We start from the raw sequence: 14,850 nt of genomic DNA on the forward strand, positions 1-14,850 counted from the left end.
TCGACCGACTCTACCCAGATAGTCCGCTGCAAAGGCATCTATATTGATGGCCTTGTTTTGAGCCATCGGGTACATAAACAATAGCTCTCTCTGAGTAGCTACCCCTGTGTTATCGCCCCTTCCCAATAGGGTGTAGGCCAAACCCTTCTGAGTGTACCTGAAACATGGATTATGGATTCACGAGGACTTATCACCTTTGGAGGTGTGATCCATCCTCCCGATGATGGTGATCTAGAAATCCTTAGGTGAGAACCCGCCTGGGACCTCTCCTAGTCTGTACAGAGGGAGTTGGAGTATTGTTGCTAACTCCTCAACAGACAGCTCATGATAATTATTAAACAATTGGATACAAATGCTTCCCACTCTGAGAAGCATGATGATACAAATGATGTGATTGATCTAGAGGATGGTAGCTCTGATGATCAAGAGGAAAGCTTACTTCATCACCTAAAGCCAAGTGTGGCTAAATGCATGAAGACTCGCAAAGGAAGATCTGTGGCTGAACTTATGTCAACTAGAAAAGCTATGAAGACTGCTGGCATTGGTCCCTCCAAACCATGGAGCAAGGTTGAAGTAAAGAAGGGGAAGGTCAAAGATGATTCTGAGCCTGAAGAGGATGTTGAGGAAGATGTCCCTGACATCTCGCCTGTGAAGAAAACCACTGTTAGGAAGTCTTCTGGTAAAGTCCATGATGTTCATTTGGATAACATCTCCTTCCATCTTGAAGATGGACCTGCGAAGTGGAAATTTATGATTCAGAGAAAGGTGGCTGTGGAAAGGGAGTTGGGAAAAGATGTTGTTGATGTCAAGGAGGTCATGCACCTGATAAAAGTTAATGGGTTGTTGAAGACTATTGTTGGGTTCTCTCAATGCTATGAAGGTTTAGTGAAGGAGTTTATTGTTAACATTCCTGAGGATATTTCTAATAAGAAAAGCAAGGAATTTTGCAAGGTGTATGTGAGGGGTAAGTGTATATCATTTTCTCCTACTGTTATTAATAATTTTCTAGGCAGAGATAATGAGGGTGCAGGAGAACTAGAAGTTACAGACAATCAGGTCTGTAGGGAGATCACAGCTAGGCAGATGAACGTTTGGCCTGTTAAAAAGCATCTTCCTGTTGGGAAGTTGGCTGTCAAGTATGCTATCTTGCACAAAATAGGATCCGCTAATTGGGTCCCTACCAACCATATCTCCACCATTGCTAATACCTTTGGAAGGTTTATTTTTGCTGTTGGAACAAAAGTGAAATTTGACTATGGTAGATTTATGTTTGAACAAATCATCAAGCATGCATCTACTAATGCAGTTAAGCTGCCAATTGCCTTTCCCTTTATAATCTGTGGAATTATCTTGAATCAACACCCTGGTATTCTGTGCTCTAATGACTTACCTAGTAGAAGAAAACCTGCTCTATCTGTGCACTATAAACTGTTTGAAGGCAGTCATGTCGAGGATATTGTCATGACATCTGCCATAAAAAGGCCAGCCTCAAAAGTTGGAACAATTACGAAGCTTAAGGACACTTGCAAATATATGGGTGAAGGTGTAAGACCCTAATTTTGACCCTAATATCCCTCATGGCATCATATCATTTGCTCAATGCATTGCCTCAAGGATCATAGCATGTGTGGCTCCTTAACCCTTGGGTTGGGACTTGTGTGAGTGGTTTGAGACCACCAAGCATGCTTGAATTGTATATTATTTCTTTTCTTATTTGTTTTACTAACCAAAAGCACAAAAATATGTCACTAACCTCTTTTGTTTTGTAGCTCAAGTGATCATGTGTGCCCTTGCTCCTATGAGGCTCCTAAGCTCATTGAAATAGCTAAATGAAGATGAAAGCAAACATGACAATGGTTCCCAAAGCTCTCAGTCATCATATATGCACCCCAAGTATCTCAATTTGCCAATTTGATCAAGATAACCCAAAGGGCTTGAGGATTGTTTCCCAAGGAAACCCTAATTCAACTGTGCATTGATTGTGCCTTGCTCATGAAGCAACCTCAACCTATGATCAAAATTAATCAAGGTAATTTCTTTAATTCAATATTTTTTGCATATATGAGCCTATGTGAGTACCCTCAATCATTAATTCATCAAGATTTGAAGTTTGGCCTTGAGAAGTTTGCCAGTCAAGTCATCTGACTAATTTGAGATCCACTGAGACACAACTTATGATGTGTTTGTCAAATGAAGATGAACCCAAGAGTAAACATTCTATTAAGAACCATATGAACAACTTTCATGTTCATCAAAAATCCATTTGAAACTTTTAAGGTCATCATTAATTTCAAAACATTATAGGTCATTTTGACTGAAACCCTGATTTTGGGTCAACTTCCCAAGGACCTAACTTCTTTATTTTTCATGGTTTTGAAGTGAGACCAATTGCATTGGAAATATTGAGATGTCTAATTCAAATGTTATGTTGGACAAAATTTCATAATCCTAAAATAAACACATGTGATAATACAAAACATTATAAGTCACTTTGGACCAAAACCATTGAATGTGAAGAATGTCCAACTTCAAGTGCCCATAACTTTCTCATAAAAAACCCAAATGATGCAAAATTTAAGTCTAAATTGATCATATTGAAAATATATAAAATTATGATGTTAGAGGTTTTTCCATTTGAGGCTTGCATCACTGAAATAGAAGGGCTTGAAGTTGATCACTTTTGGTAAAAAAATTCAAAGAAAACCTAGACATGTTTTGTACCTCAAACTTCAAGGCCAGTTTTCATAAATTTCCAAACTCCAAATGGATTTTTTCCCAACATAGCTTTTGTTCCTTATGTCAAGAGCTTTCCAACCATTACTCACATGACCATGTTTGGATTTTCCATATGGGACTTTCGAAGAGCTAAAGGTTTATGTCCAATTATGCAAGTCACTTTGAAACTTGAAATGCGAGCTAACACCAGGCCTTGTTGTAGCGGTGTATTCGTCACTTTATGATTTATTGTTTAAACCAAAAGCAAAGCATACAAAGGATCGAGTCGCCCCCGCACTTTTATTTATCCAAAGGAATGGCTAAAAAGTGAACAAAAGCCTAAGAAGTTTTACACATAGAAAACTAATGAAAAGGTCAGAGATCTGGGTAAGGGGTTAATTACGCAATGGGAAGGTGTTAGGCACCCAAAATGTCCTAGGTACTCCTAGGGAGCCCTTTTCACAACTTGTTGTACGAAATGTTATTTGTTTATGAAATATTTATTGTGCAAACATGGATGAAGGGATGAGAAAAGAATATACAAGTTATTATTTTTGTGTTTGAACGGATGAACCCGTTGCCTACGTACCTTCCATGAAAGGTAAGGATCAAAACGCCGTAGTTCGGCTAAAAGATTTCCAAAATATGAGTGGGTTCATTTTAAACAAAAGCCCTAAGGTCTTTCGTTATCCACGGGAGAAAACTCAACCTTATACACACAAGAAGTCCACCATGTGAGAAAAGCTTCAACTTGCTAGTGAGGGGTTAACCCTATAAAGCAAGGAAGTCTTACAATTCAATCACTAAGGACAAAAGGTGAGATTAACATCAACCAACTAGGATAAATCAAACCTATGGCTAATGTATGAAAACTTATCAAGAATGGACAAAGCCACAAAACAATTGAATGAGTGAAATTAACCAATTAGGATTTATTCACAAAAGTGGTCAAAGTATGATTAGAATTCAATTCAAAAGAAGTGTTATGAAAATGAAGTTTGGAAAATCAAAGGCTTAAGGCCTAGGTTTCTAATTTGAAAACAAATGAAAATGTTTGCACAATAGTTTTCAGGTTTCGGGTTAACATGCAAATGGAGGTTTAAAGAAACAAAAGGTGGGAGAGTGAGGAAGTAAAACTTCTTAGATGTTCACCTTTTGAGATCATATGTAGATGATTCAAGTGATTCCTTTGGACAAGGCAATGAGCAATAACAAATAAACAAAACAAATGGATACCGGATGCCAATCAATGGACTTACACCAATCTCACAAAACAAAGATGGATACTAGATACCAATCAATGGATTTACACCAATCTCCTAAAACCAACATGGATATCAGATGCCAATCAATGGACTTACACCAATCTCCTAAAACAAAACAAAACAATGATACCAGATGCCAATCAATGGACTTACACTAGTCTCCAAGGAATGATCATAGGAAACAACTGCCAACAAATGGGCTTACAATTGACTCCTCACATACAACAAACAACACAAATGCAATAAGCAAGAGGAAACAAGTTGCCAATAAATGGTCTTACACTCGACTCCATGGAAATAGGATGCCAATAAATGGTCTTAGTCCAAACTCCTTCCAAATCATAGGAAATAATGGCCAATAAATGGACTTACAATTGACTCCTCAATGGACAAACAAAAGGTGTCACAAAGATATGAACAATGATCATGCAATTATGTCCAATTAACGATGATAAATGCACAAAGGCACACTCAAGCAAATATGCACAAATGAATCAAGTAAGAAACAAACATGTCAATTAGCACACATTATATATATACAATCAATTAGGCTCAAGCAAGGTTAGGCTTTACAGCCAACTGGAATGGGGTAATTTGTGCTCTTAACCCTAACATTGAGAGTTAGGGTGATGCAGATGAAAAGGAGATGAGGGGTGTGCCTCAGAGCTCTTATCCCTGGTCAGGGAGAGCTTTGATCAATGGAAAGTGTGGGAGTTTAGAAAATTGGAACTCTTCTCCACAAATAGACTCTATAAGATCTTGGGTTATTATCCATAATGCATCAACACATTGTGTGAGCAAAGTGAATGACACACTGAATAGCAGGAGATGGACTACACATCTCTTTTATCTGCCAATTGCCTCATAAGAGGACTTTACCTGCTTGGCACAAAGATAAACAATCACAAGCATTGCCTCTTAAGGAGGACTTCAGACAGGTGCCTGCCCACATAACAGGACAGGTCTTCCAGACTACATAAAGAAGAGAGGTTATACCTAAGTGGTTAAGCAACCAAGCCAAAGCAAAGTTCAAGTGAACTTAAAGCAACTTATGTACCTGTGGAAACATCAAACAAATCAGTACAAGACTCAAACAATTAAACAACAGTCAATAAGCAACCAACAATCCCAATGTACAAAATGTGCAAGCCAAAAGTCAAACTCAAATGAGTTCACATCAACCTACAAAACACATAAAGGTTAGTAATCAAAGGCAAACATCAATGCTCAAGTGATGAAGCATCATTAACCATGGGACTTGGATGTTCATCCTGAAATCAAAGCTCAAACATAAGCAACAAACCACTAGGTCAAAGCCTAGGGTCAAAGATGGAGAAAAAATTTAAAACAGAAGCTGAAATTTAACATGAATCAACTTCAAACACATCTTGAAACATTCCAAAAGGTCTCACATCAATATCATATACCAAAAGAATTTCATGATCAATTGAAGTTCAAGGCAATTTTAAAGCTCAAATGTGATCAACCAGAATGAAAAATCTCAATTAAATCATAAATGATTCAAATAATTCGAACAAAATTCATGCTCATTCACAACATCCATAATATGCATCACACAAAAAATCAGGACAATTGGAGATCATTTGGCATGGCAAACACATCATTCAAGTTGAACATCAAAAGGTGTGACACAAATTGTCACACCAACTTAGCATGATCATAAAACAGAGATGACAATTGATAAAAATACCAAATCAACACCAAAATGTCAAGCAATGAGTCTAGTTTCATCATGCAAATTTTCAGATTCGTTGGATCAAAGACCAGCATTTCATAAATGAATAAGCATGGCAAGGTCAAATAAGCATACATGTTCAAACATTCTAGCACAAAAAATTATCCAGCCAAGAACAACTTGTGAAAATATGATGATAAAAAACTACAGAGAACCAGGATCATAATGCAAAAAACCTGGTAATTTTTGGATCAATATTCAAATTGATATGAATTTTGCAAGATTGAAAGAAAAATGAAATGAAAATGTGACATTGAATAAGAATTAAAATGAAATGTTTATTTAATTTTGAAAATTGGCGCCAGCAGCATGAAACGCTGCCGTTTCATTTATGTGCTGGCAGTCAACACGCGGTCAACCATGGGAGAGCCAATCAGAACGCAGCATGGCCATGTACATGAGCCAATCACAATCAAGCCCTATTCTAACACATGCAGCAACAGAAATGCGTGGCCTAATGAATCGAAACCGTTGCCAAAACATAAACATCATCTTCCTCATCGTGCACGCATGAACAATAACAATTCCTCAAGAACACCAAGAACAAAAGTTCCAGAAATTGAAATTAAACACATAATTGTGTAGATCCTTCATCAAGGATCACGAATCCATGCATGGTTTAGCCTAATTCCAACTATCATGAGCAAATCGAAGCAAACAACATTCATGCACAAAACTTTAAACAACCCTAACTCATTCAATATTGCACGAAATTTCATGGTTCAAAGCTCAACATCACCAGAAAACTTAGATCTACAACAATAGCATAATAAATTTGAGAATTAAGAGAATCAATTTGGAACCTCTTGAAGAGCAAAACTGGAATTCGTGTGGTTCAAGGCCTTGTGATGCTCAACAGTTCTTCTATAATGCTTGTATGAGTGATTGGAAGAGAAAACGCAGCTCAATTGTGCACGATTTTGCTAGAATTTGAAATCACCATTGTTGCTTCAAGCTCCAAGAATGCTGCAATCTTGCACTGTTTCCTCCAATTCCACGTGCAAATCTCCTCAATAACACTTCAGAAACAAGAATCAAGCAAGAGGAATGGATTGGATGTGAAGAAATTGCAAGAAAATTTGAGAGTAAATTTTTTGTGATTTTGATCTAGATCTGAAATAATGAATGCTCATCTGAAAAACAGTAAGAGTTTTAGCTTATATAGGTCATGCTAATCCAGCTCTAATCATGTTTAAGCCAATGCTAATGGTAATTAACAAGAATGAGGTGTTAGTGCAAATTTGCTTTTTTCACCCTTATGCATGATATGCATGTGAACAGTGCACGGATTTTCATTTGATTTCACTTAAAATTCTATTTTGGAGCCAATGGTGGTGGGAAAAAGATCAAATAATGCACCAATTTTAAATTTCAAGTTTTCCCTCCAAAAACCAAATGAATTACCAAATGCTTATATGATGATAATTTGTGCAATGCAATGCATGATTTGGAAATTATAGGTCAAAAGAAGAAGAATGCAAAAAGAGCCATCCAATTTGGAGCTTTGGTTGAGAAGTTATGGCCATTTGAATCTTCATGTACACTTTGCCATGTTTTGATCATCTCTTCTTAACCACACATGAGAAATTGATGATCTTGGACTTTTTGGAAATGGGAGAGAAAGATCTACAACTTTCATGTTCAACAAAATTTCATTTGAAGCTTTCTTGATGATATAATTTGAAGTTGAAGTTGGACTAAAACCTTTCCATTTTTGGCAAGTTTGAATTATAGGTCACTTTCTATTTTTGGAAAGTTTTGACCTGACTTTAAATTCTTCAATGTTGATGTTTGAAATGTCAAATGAGACTTGTTTGAACATGAATGAAGTATTTCTAATCACTTCCCACCTCCAAATCCACAGTTGACTTGGCTGTTGACTTTCTAGGCCTTCAGTTGACTAGGAATGTTCTGATGAAATTCAAGACTCTACCACTTGGGATTTTGCTTCAAAAATGACATCATAGCTCATATGAACCCTTGATAATGATTGTGGGGTCCAAATTCTCAAGAATGGCCACCATCTATTGCTCAGTGACTGTCTTTGATTGCTTTGACTGTTGATTGCTTCATCTGCAAGACAAAGGTTAGATGACATATTTTTGTACTTTTTGGTTAGTGGTAAAAGGAAAAGAAATAATATACAAATTCAACACATGCTTGGTGATCAAGAACCACTCTCAAAAAGATAACCCACCCATAGGGAAGGAGGCAAGGTGCTCAATGATTCTTGAGGCAGTGTGATGATATGATATAATGCCATGAGGGATCTTAGGGACAAAATTGGGGTCTTACAGATGCCCCTATTTAAGGTCATTCTAGCCGGAGAAGTGAAGTTTAGAAATCTTCATCTCGACGCGGTAGAATGGGCTTAAATAACAGTAATGAGACAAATTTTGGTCCCAAAGAGACCTCATGATGCAAATGTATGCATGCAAAAGACACAACCTCTGTGGGGAATAATGATCCACAAAGAAGAAAAGACGATCCATCGGAGTAATACACTCACCCGGAACAGAGACTCTAACCATACTCTCGTGGGGAATAAGAGAAAGAATGCGTGAGCAGGACACGACTCTGAATTAGGGGAAACAACAACTAGACACTGCGTGAACAAGACACGACTGGGCTAGAGACCTCACTAGGGAGTAAAGGGCTCAAACAGGGAACAAACGAAGAATTCCAAAGGAAGACACATCCATTGGAAAGACTCAAGCTGACTCAAACTATCCACAAAGGATACTTCGGATGAAAATCCGGACTCGGACTGGGAAACGATTCACACAGAACCTCCCTGCCGGGGAAAACATTGCATATATTGGGGAAAACGCCAATACAACAAAAGGGTAAAATCACAACGGAAACTCCACTGGAGAAGGTCTAACAAAAAGACTCTCCTGGGGAAGCAACAAAGAATGAGGCGTTACCGGTATAAGGGTAACAAACTCAAGAAGAATGAATATCTAAGACCGGTATAAGGGTGAGAGATATCAATCAACCAAACATCTGAGAAAGACCTGAAAAAGGTACATCAACTCAGGAAAATTTGACTCCACAGGGGACCAAGGTCATAATAGGGAGCAAAAAGGGAGGAACACCAGGGATACCGGTTACTGGGTATATAATAGGTGACCGACCAAAGCGTGAATTGGTATATATGCCAAAACACTCATCATCCGAAAGGAGGGCTTGAAAAAGCAAATCGACTTATAGGATGGATATTCGAATCCGCAACGGGAAAACGAATCTTACTCAGCTGGGAGAACAAAACCCAAAGAGCGCATGAGATATAATATCCATTACCGTCAGAACGCGGATAGTATACTCGCATGAGATATATCATCTATTACCGTCAGAACGTAGATAATATACTCGAAAAGGAAGAGACACCAGAGATACCGGTTACTGGGTATATAATAGGTGACCTACCAAAAACGTGAATTGGTATATATGCCAAAACACTCATCATCCTGAAGAGAGCAAAACGCAAACTTATCAAAAGGATGGATATTCGATTCTACAAAGAATACGAATCTTACTCCGCTGGGGAAAATCAACAAAGGATTCCAACCAAAGAGCGAATGAGATATATTATTCATTACCGTCAGAACGTGAATAACATACTCGAAAAGGAAGAGACACCAGAGATACCGGTTACTGGGTATATAATAGGTGACCTACCAAAAAGGGAGACAATCGTTACCAACAACAACAGGGTAAACGAAAGACAACTCACAAGGGATAAATTGCAAGCATCCGACAATTATCCAAGAAACAAAGAATATTCGATTCCGCAAAATGGAACACGAATCTTACTCGACTGGTGAAACACAACAGGCTTCGACTGAAGAGTGCATGAGATATATTATCCATTACCATCAGAACGTGGATAACATACTCGCATGGAAGATTATCCACAACCGGTTACTGGGTTAATAAAGGATAAATCGACCGAAAAGAAAGGCATCGGGATACCAAACTAGGTATATAAAGATGACCGATCAAAGGGAGCAACAATCATTACCAAGCAAAAGGGTAAATGAAAGACCACCCGCTGGGGATGAATTGCAAAAACAGCAATTATCCGCAAGGACTTGCTGGGGATACAATTGCTAGCAAACGGCAAATACCCAGAAGCAAGGGGGGAATATCAACATCGAATATTGAATGAAGATAGCCACAAAGAGTAACCATCATCGGTTAGGATGAATCAACAAGATTAACTCTGCAAAGGAGAGAAATTAGGGTTTACAACTACCGAATACGGGGTAGAAGACCACAAACTCTGGCTAAGGATGAAATTGCTAGCAAACGGTAACTATCCACAAGAAAGCACAGACTCCGTTGGGGAGAAAACCACAACAACATAGGATTTACAACTACCGAATATGGGGTAGGAGACCACAAAATCCACCATCAACTAGAATGAACCACAAAGGTTACCTCTGCTAGGGGAAAAGAGATAGGACTTACAACTACCAAATACTAGGTAGTAGCCAACAACTCTGATGAGGATAAAAAGATAGGGTTTACATCTACCGAATACGGGGTAGAAAACCAACGTCCGCGTGGGAATGAAAGAATCACAAATCCGCACAGGAAACAACATAGGGTTTATAACAAACCCCTAACTGCTGAAGAGCGAGCAAAAATAGGATTTACGACTACCGACTACTGGGTAGAAAACCATCGACTCTTGCTGAGGAATAAAAGGTATATAACCACAAATTCCGCCAAGAGGAAAAGGATCAAAGGACTTACAACTACCGGTATAAGGGTAGAGGCCCAAAAGATTCCGCTGGGGATAAAAAGAACTATTGCCGGTTACTGGGAAATTCATTCATTTATTCCACAGGGAAGCACAAGAAACAGTTGAAAAATGCCAATTCAGGATCAAACCAAAAAGGCAAACTGAATCAAAACTCGTCCTAATGAGGATATAACTCAATAGGAAGATCCATCCCAATACATGTGTTGGGAGGAAACGGAAGAAACCGTCATCCACGAGGATATATCTCAATGGGGAACTGCAGAAGGGAAGACAAACACTTTCTGCTTATGGGGCTGACTCTATATTGAGAGATTAGACACCCGACATCTGCTTGGGACGATCTACTGGAGAGATCTATATCACCATTAGCATGAGAACAACAAACAAAAGATATATGGCAAAAATGCAACATGAATATCTGAATGTTGAAAGTATGCATGAATATGCATAATTTATGTTTGATGAATGCTGACAAAACAGACATTTCTAACACGAATAGGCCCAGGAATCAAACGCCCGGTACTACACTTCCAGAGGAAAAATCCACTGGAGAGCCAATCTGCTGGAGATCTATATGCTAAAAAGCAAAGATCTGCGGGGAAGCAAGAGGTCAGGGATATCAAAGAAAATCACAAAATCTCTGAGTGATGGATCATCAATCAACCCAATTGGGGAACAGAAGCTCACAACAGGCAACAACGGCCACAAAAGCAAATCTGTTGGGGAAATGGAGAAATCCCGAGATTTCTGCAGGGGGATTCTCAGTATCAACTGGGAACAAGAGTTCACTGCACAAGCAAGAACTGCTGAAGAGAACAGAATACACAAGTAGAATCTAGCCGCACAAGCAACTCTACTGGGGAAACTGTCAGCCACTCCGTCGGGGATAAACCCACTGAGGGAAAAAGTAGATCACAAAAGTAGATTCTGCAACAAGCCACTCTACTAGGGATCAAAAGCATCAGGACATCAACCAAATCCAAGGATGATAGACCACCAACCGACCCAACTGGGGAAATAGAGATTTTCAACAGGCAGCAACTGCCATAAAGCAACTCTGTTGAGGATACCAACTCCGTTGGAGATACCAACTCTGGCGGGGATTCCGTAGGGAAATCACACAGATAAAATCCATCAGACCACAAATCTACTGGTGGCTCCACGAGGGATGAGGAGGAGAGCTGGGGATCAACCACCAAATGCTGAACCTTCCAAGAGGAAATCAACAACCACTGAGGAGGAAATAATCCCTGCTCTGCTGAAGGAATAGGAGGTGAAAACCTCAACAAGCACTCTGATGGGGAAATATAGAATAAATGCATTCCATCATATCAACAACTCTGCCAGCGAATGTGCTAAGGAAACAGACAAAGTACCGGGATGTCAACCCAACTACCACTGAATCTCCCAAAGGAAAGCACCCATGCTGAGGAGAGAAATACTGTTGGAGAGGACTGTGAAGTCTATAACAACACTCTGCTTGGGGAACAACCCCAACAACAATCTGGAGAAAGAGGATATAACCATGCCAGGAACATGAACAAATGTCTTACCTGTTGGAAATCATGCCACCCTCGGGAGAGCACTGAGAAATTCCCGAGTATCCTTTCATCATTGTGAATGTTCACTTTGTTTAAAACGTCAATTTGAAAAATTTATTTGTTTTAAACAATGACATTTTATCAATTAAAACATGCAAAACATTTGTTGAATTAAAACAAATAAGAGTGCAAATAATTGGATAAAAGCTCAAATTGATTTGATGGAATGGTAGCCTGCAAATGGCAAGACTCCATAGATCTGTACAAATTTGAAATCAGTGATATATATTGGAAGAGGGCTACATTGAACATAATGATCCTTTCTCCACCAATTTGAATCTCGATGTATTCGAAGCTTCAGTCGACGACGAATCGAGAATCTCTGACGAACAGACAGCTGCGGAACAGAAAGTCTTGTCAGGATGCAGTTACTTGCCAAATCCCTAATTTTTGCCTAGATTGCCCCAGGGTGAGGTACTCAATCTAGCGGGATGCAAATTCATTTTTTTCATGTCTCTAACTTTTGCCTGGATCGCCCTTTAGGGTTCTCCACCGAGACACTCATTTTTGCCTAAGCCGCCCTTTCGGGTTTTCAACTTAGCGAGCTATTCTGTTTTTCTTTTTGGATATATAATTTTTTTTAGGCAAAGTATTTCTTGACTGCATCTGAATTCACAGGACGAGTGAAATCCTCCCCATCCATAGTTGTAAGCATCAAAGCTCCGCCTGAAAAGGCTCTCTTAACAACATATGGACCTTCATAGTTTGGAGTCCACTTTCCCCTGGAATCAGGCGCGATAGACAAGACTTTCTTGTGCACGAGGTCACCTTCTCGGAACACACGAGGCTTGACCTTCTTATCGAATGCTTTCTTCATTCTCTGCTGATATAACTGACCATGACACATGGCAGTCAATCGCTTCTCTTCAATCAAATTCAACTGGTCATAACGACTCTGAATCCATTCAGCATCAGTCAACTTGGCTTCCATCAAGACTCTCATTGATGGGATCTCCACCTCTACTGGGAGAACAGCCTTCATGCCGTAAACAAGAGAAAAAGGGGTTGCCCCTATTGAAGTGCGGACAGATGTACGATAACCATGCAAAGCAAATGGCAGCATCTCATGCCAATCTTTGTACGTAACTGTCATCTTCTGGATAATCTTCTTGATATTCTTGTTAGCAACTTCAACAGCCCCATTCATCTTTGGTCTGTAAGGAGAGGAATTATGGTGTGCAATCTTAAATTCAGCGTACAACTCTTCCATCATCTTGTTATTCAGATTAGATCCATTATCAGTAATGATCTTATCTGGCACACCGTAACGGCAAATCAACTGGTTCTTGATAAACTTCACGACCACCTGCCTGGTCACATTCACATACGATGCGGCTTCCACCCATTTGGTGAAGTAATCAATTGCTACGAGAATAAACCTGTGCCCATTGGACGCTTTCGGTTCAATCATGCCGATCATGTCAATTCCCCACATAGAGAAAGGCCATGGTGATTAAATCACATTCAGAAGTGTCGGAGGAATATGAATCTTGTCCGCATAAATCTGACACTTGTGGCATTTCTTCACATATTTGCAGCAGTCAGACTCCATTGTCAGCCAATAGTAGCCTGCTCTCAACATTTTTCTAGCCATGGCATGTCCATTGGAATGAGTACCAAATGAACCCTCATGGACCTCAGTCATCAACAGGTTTGCTTCGTGTCTATCCACGCATCTGAGCAAAACCATGTCCAAATTTCTCTTATACAACACTTCACCACTGAGGTAGAAACTGCCTGACAACCTTCTCAAAGTTTTCCTCTCTTTCACAGATGCCCCAGGCGGGTAGACCTGATTCTGAAGGAAATTCTTGATATCAAAATACCAAGGCTTGTCATCATTCACCTCTTCCACTGCAAACACGTGAGCTGGTCTATCCAAGCGCATCACGGTAATGTTGGGAACTTCATTCCAATACTTGACTACAATCATGGAAGCAAGCGTAGCAAGAGCATCTGCCATCCGATTATCCTCTCGAGGAATATGATGAAAGTCAACTTCATTAAAGAACGTTGAAATCCTCCTCGCATAATCTCTATACGGAATGAGACCTGGCTGATTCGTCTCCCATTCACCCTTGATCTGATTGACAACCAGGGCCGAATCACCATACACACCAAGATGTTTGATTCTCAAATCAATACATTCTTCTAGTCCCATGATACAAGCTTCATACTCAGCCATATTATTCGTGCATTTGAAAGTTAGCCTTGCTGTAAAAGGAATATGCGTGCCATGAGGAGTAATGATTACTGCCCCAATTCCATTTCCGTACTGATTCACATCGCCATCAAACACCATCGTCCATCTGGAACCAGGTTCTGGACCTTCATCAAGTGTAGGCTCATCACAATCTTTCATTTTCAAATACAGAATCTCCTGATCTGGGAAGTCGTACTGAACAGACTGATGATCTTCAATCGGCTGGTGCGCTAAATGGTCAGCCAATATACTACCTTTGATAGCTTTCTGAGCTCGATACTCGATATCATACTCAGATAACAACATCTGCCAACGGGCAATCCTCCCAGTTAAAGCAGGGTTCTCGAAAATATACTTGATTGGATCCATTCGGGATATCAACCAAGTTGTATGATTTATCATGTACTGGCGTAAACGCTTGGCAGCCCAAGCCAAAGCACAACACGTCTTCTCAAGCATTGAGTACCGAGACTCACAATCAGTGAACTTCTTACCGAGGTAGTAGATAGCAGATTCTTTCTTCCCTGATACATCTTGCT

The 14,850-nt window shown here is 39.5% G+C and overlaps 1 protein-coding gene across 1 annotated transcript; it reads left to right on the forward strand.

Moving 5' to 3' along the window:
- The first annotated feature begins 324 nt into the window (after window positions 1-324).
- Window positions 325-1,557, forward strand: LOC127095142 (uncharacterized). The gene is made up of 2 exons (XM_051033874.1): window positions 325-1,258; window positions 1,307-1,557. Exons 1-2 carry the CDS (start codon window positions 325-327, stop codon window positions 1,555-1,557), a joined length of 1,185 nt encoding a protein of 394 aa, XP_050889831.1.
- Window positions 1,558-14,850: the final 13,293 nt, after the last annotated feature.

Source organism: Lathyrus oleraceus, chromosome 6 (assembly GCF_024323335.1).
Source record: "Lathyrus oleraceus cultivar Zhongwan6 chromosome 6, CAAS_Psat_ZW6_1.0, whole genome shotgun sequence".
Classification (NCBI taxonomy): Eukaryota; Viridiplantae; Streptophyta; class Magnoliopsida; order Fabales; family Fabaceae; genus Lathyrus; species Lathyrus oleraceus.

Coding starts and splice junctions, on each gene's coding strand:
- LOC127095142 (XM_051033874.1), top strand. CDS start 325: ATGATAATTATTAAACAATTGGATACAAATGCTTCCCACTCTGAGAAG. Junction 1,259..1,306: donor AAAAGTGAAATTTGACTATG/GTAGATTTATGT, acceptor CTACTAATGCAG/TTAAGCTGCCAATTGCCTTT.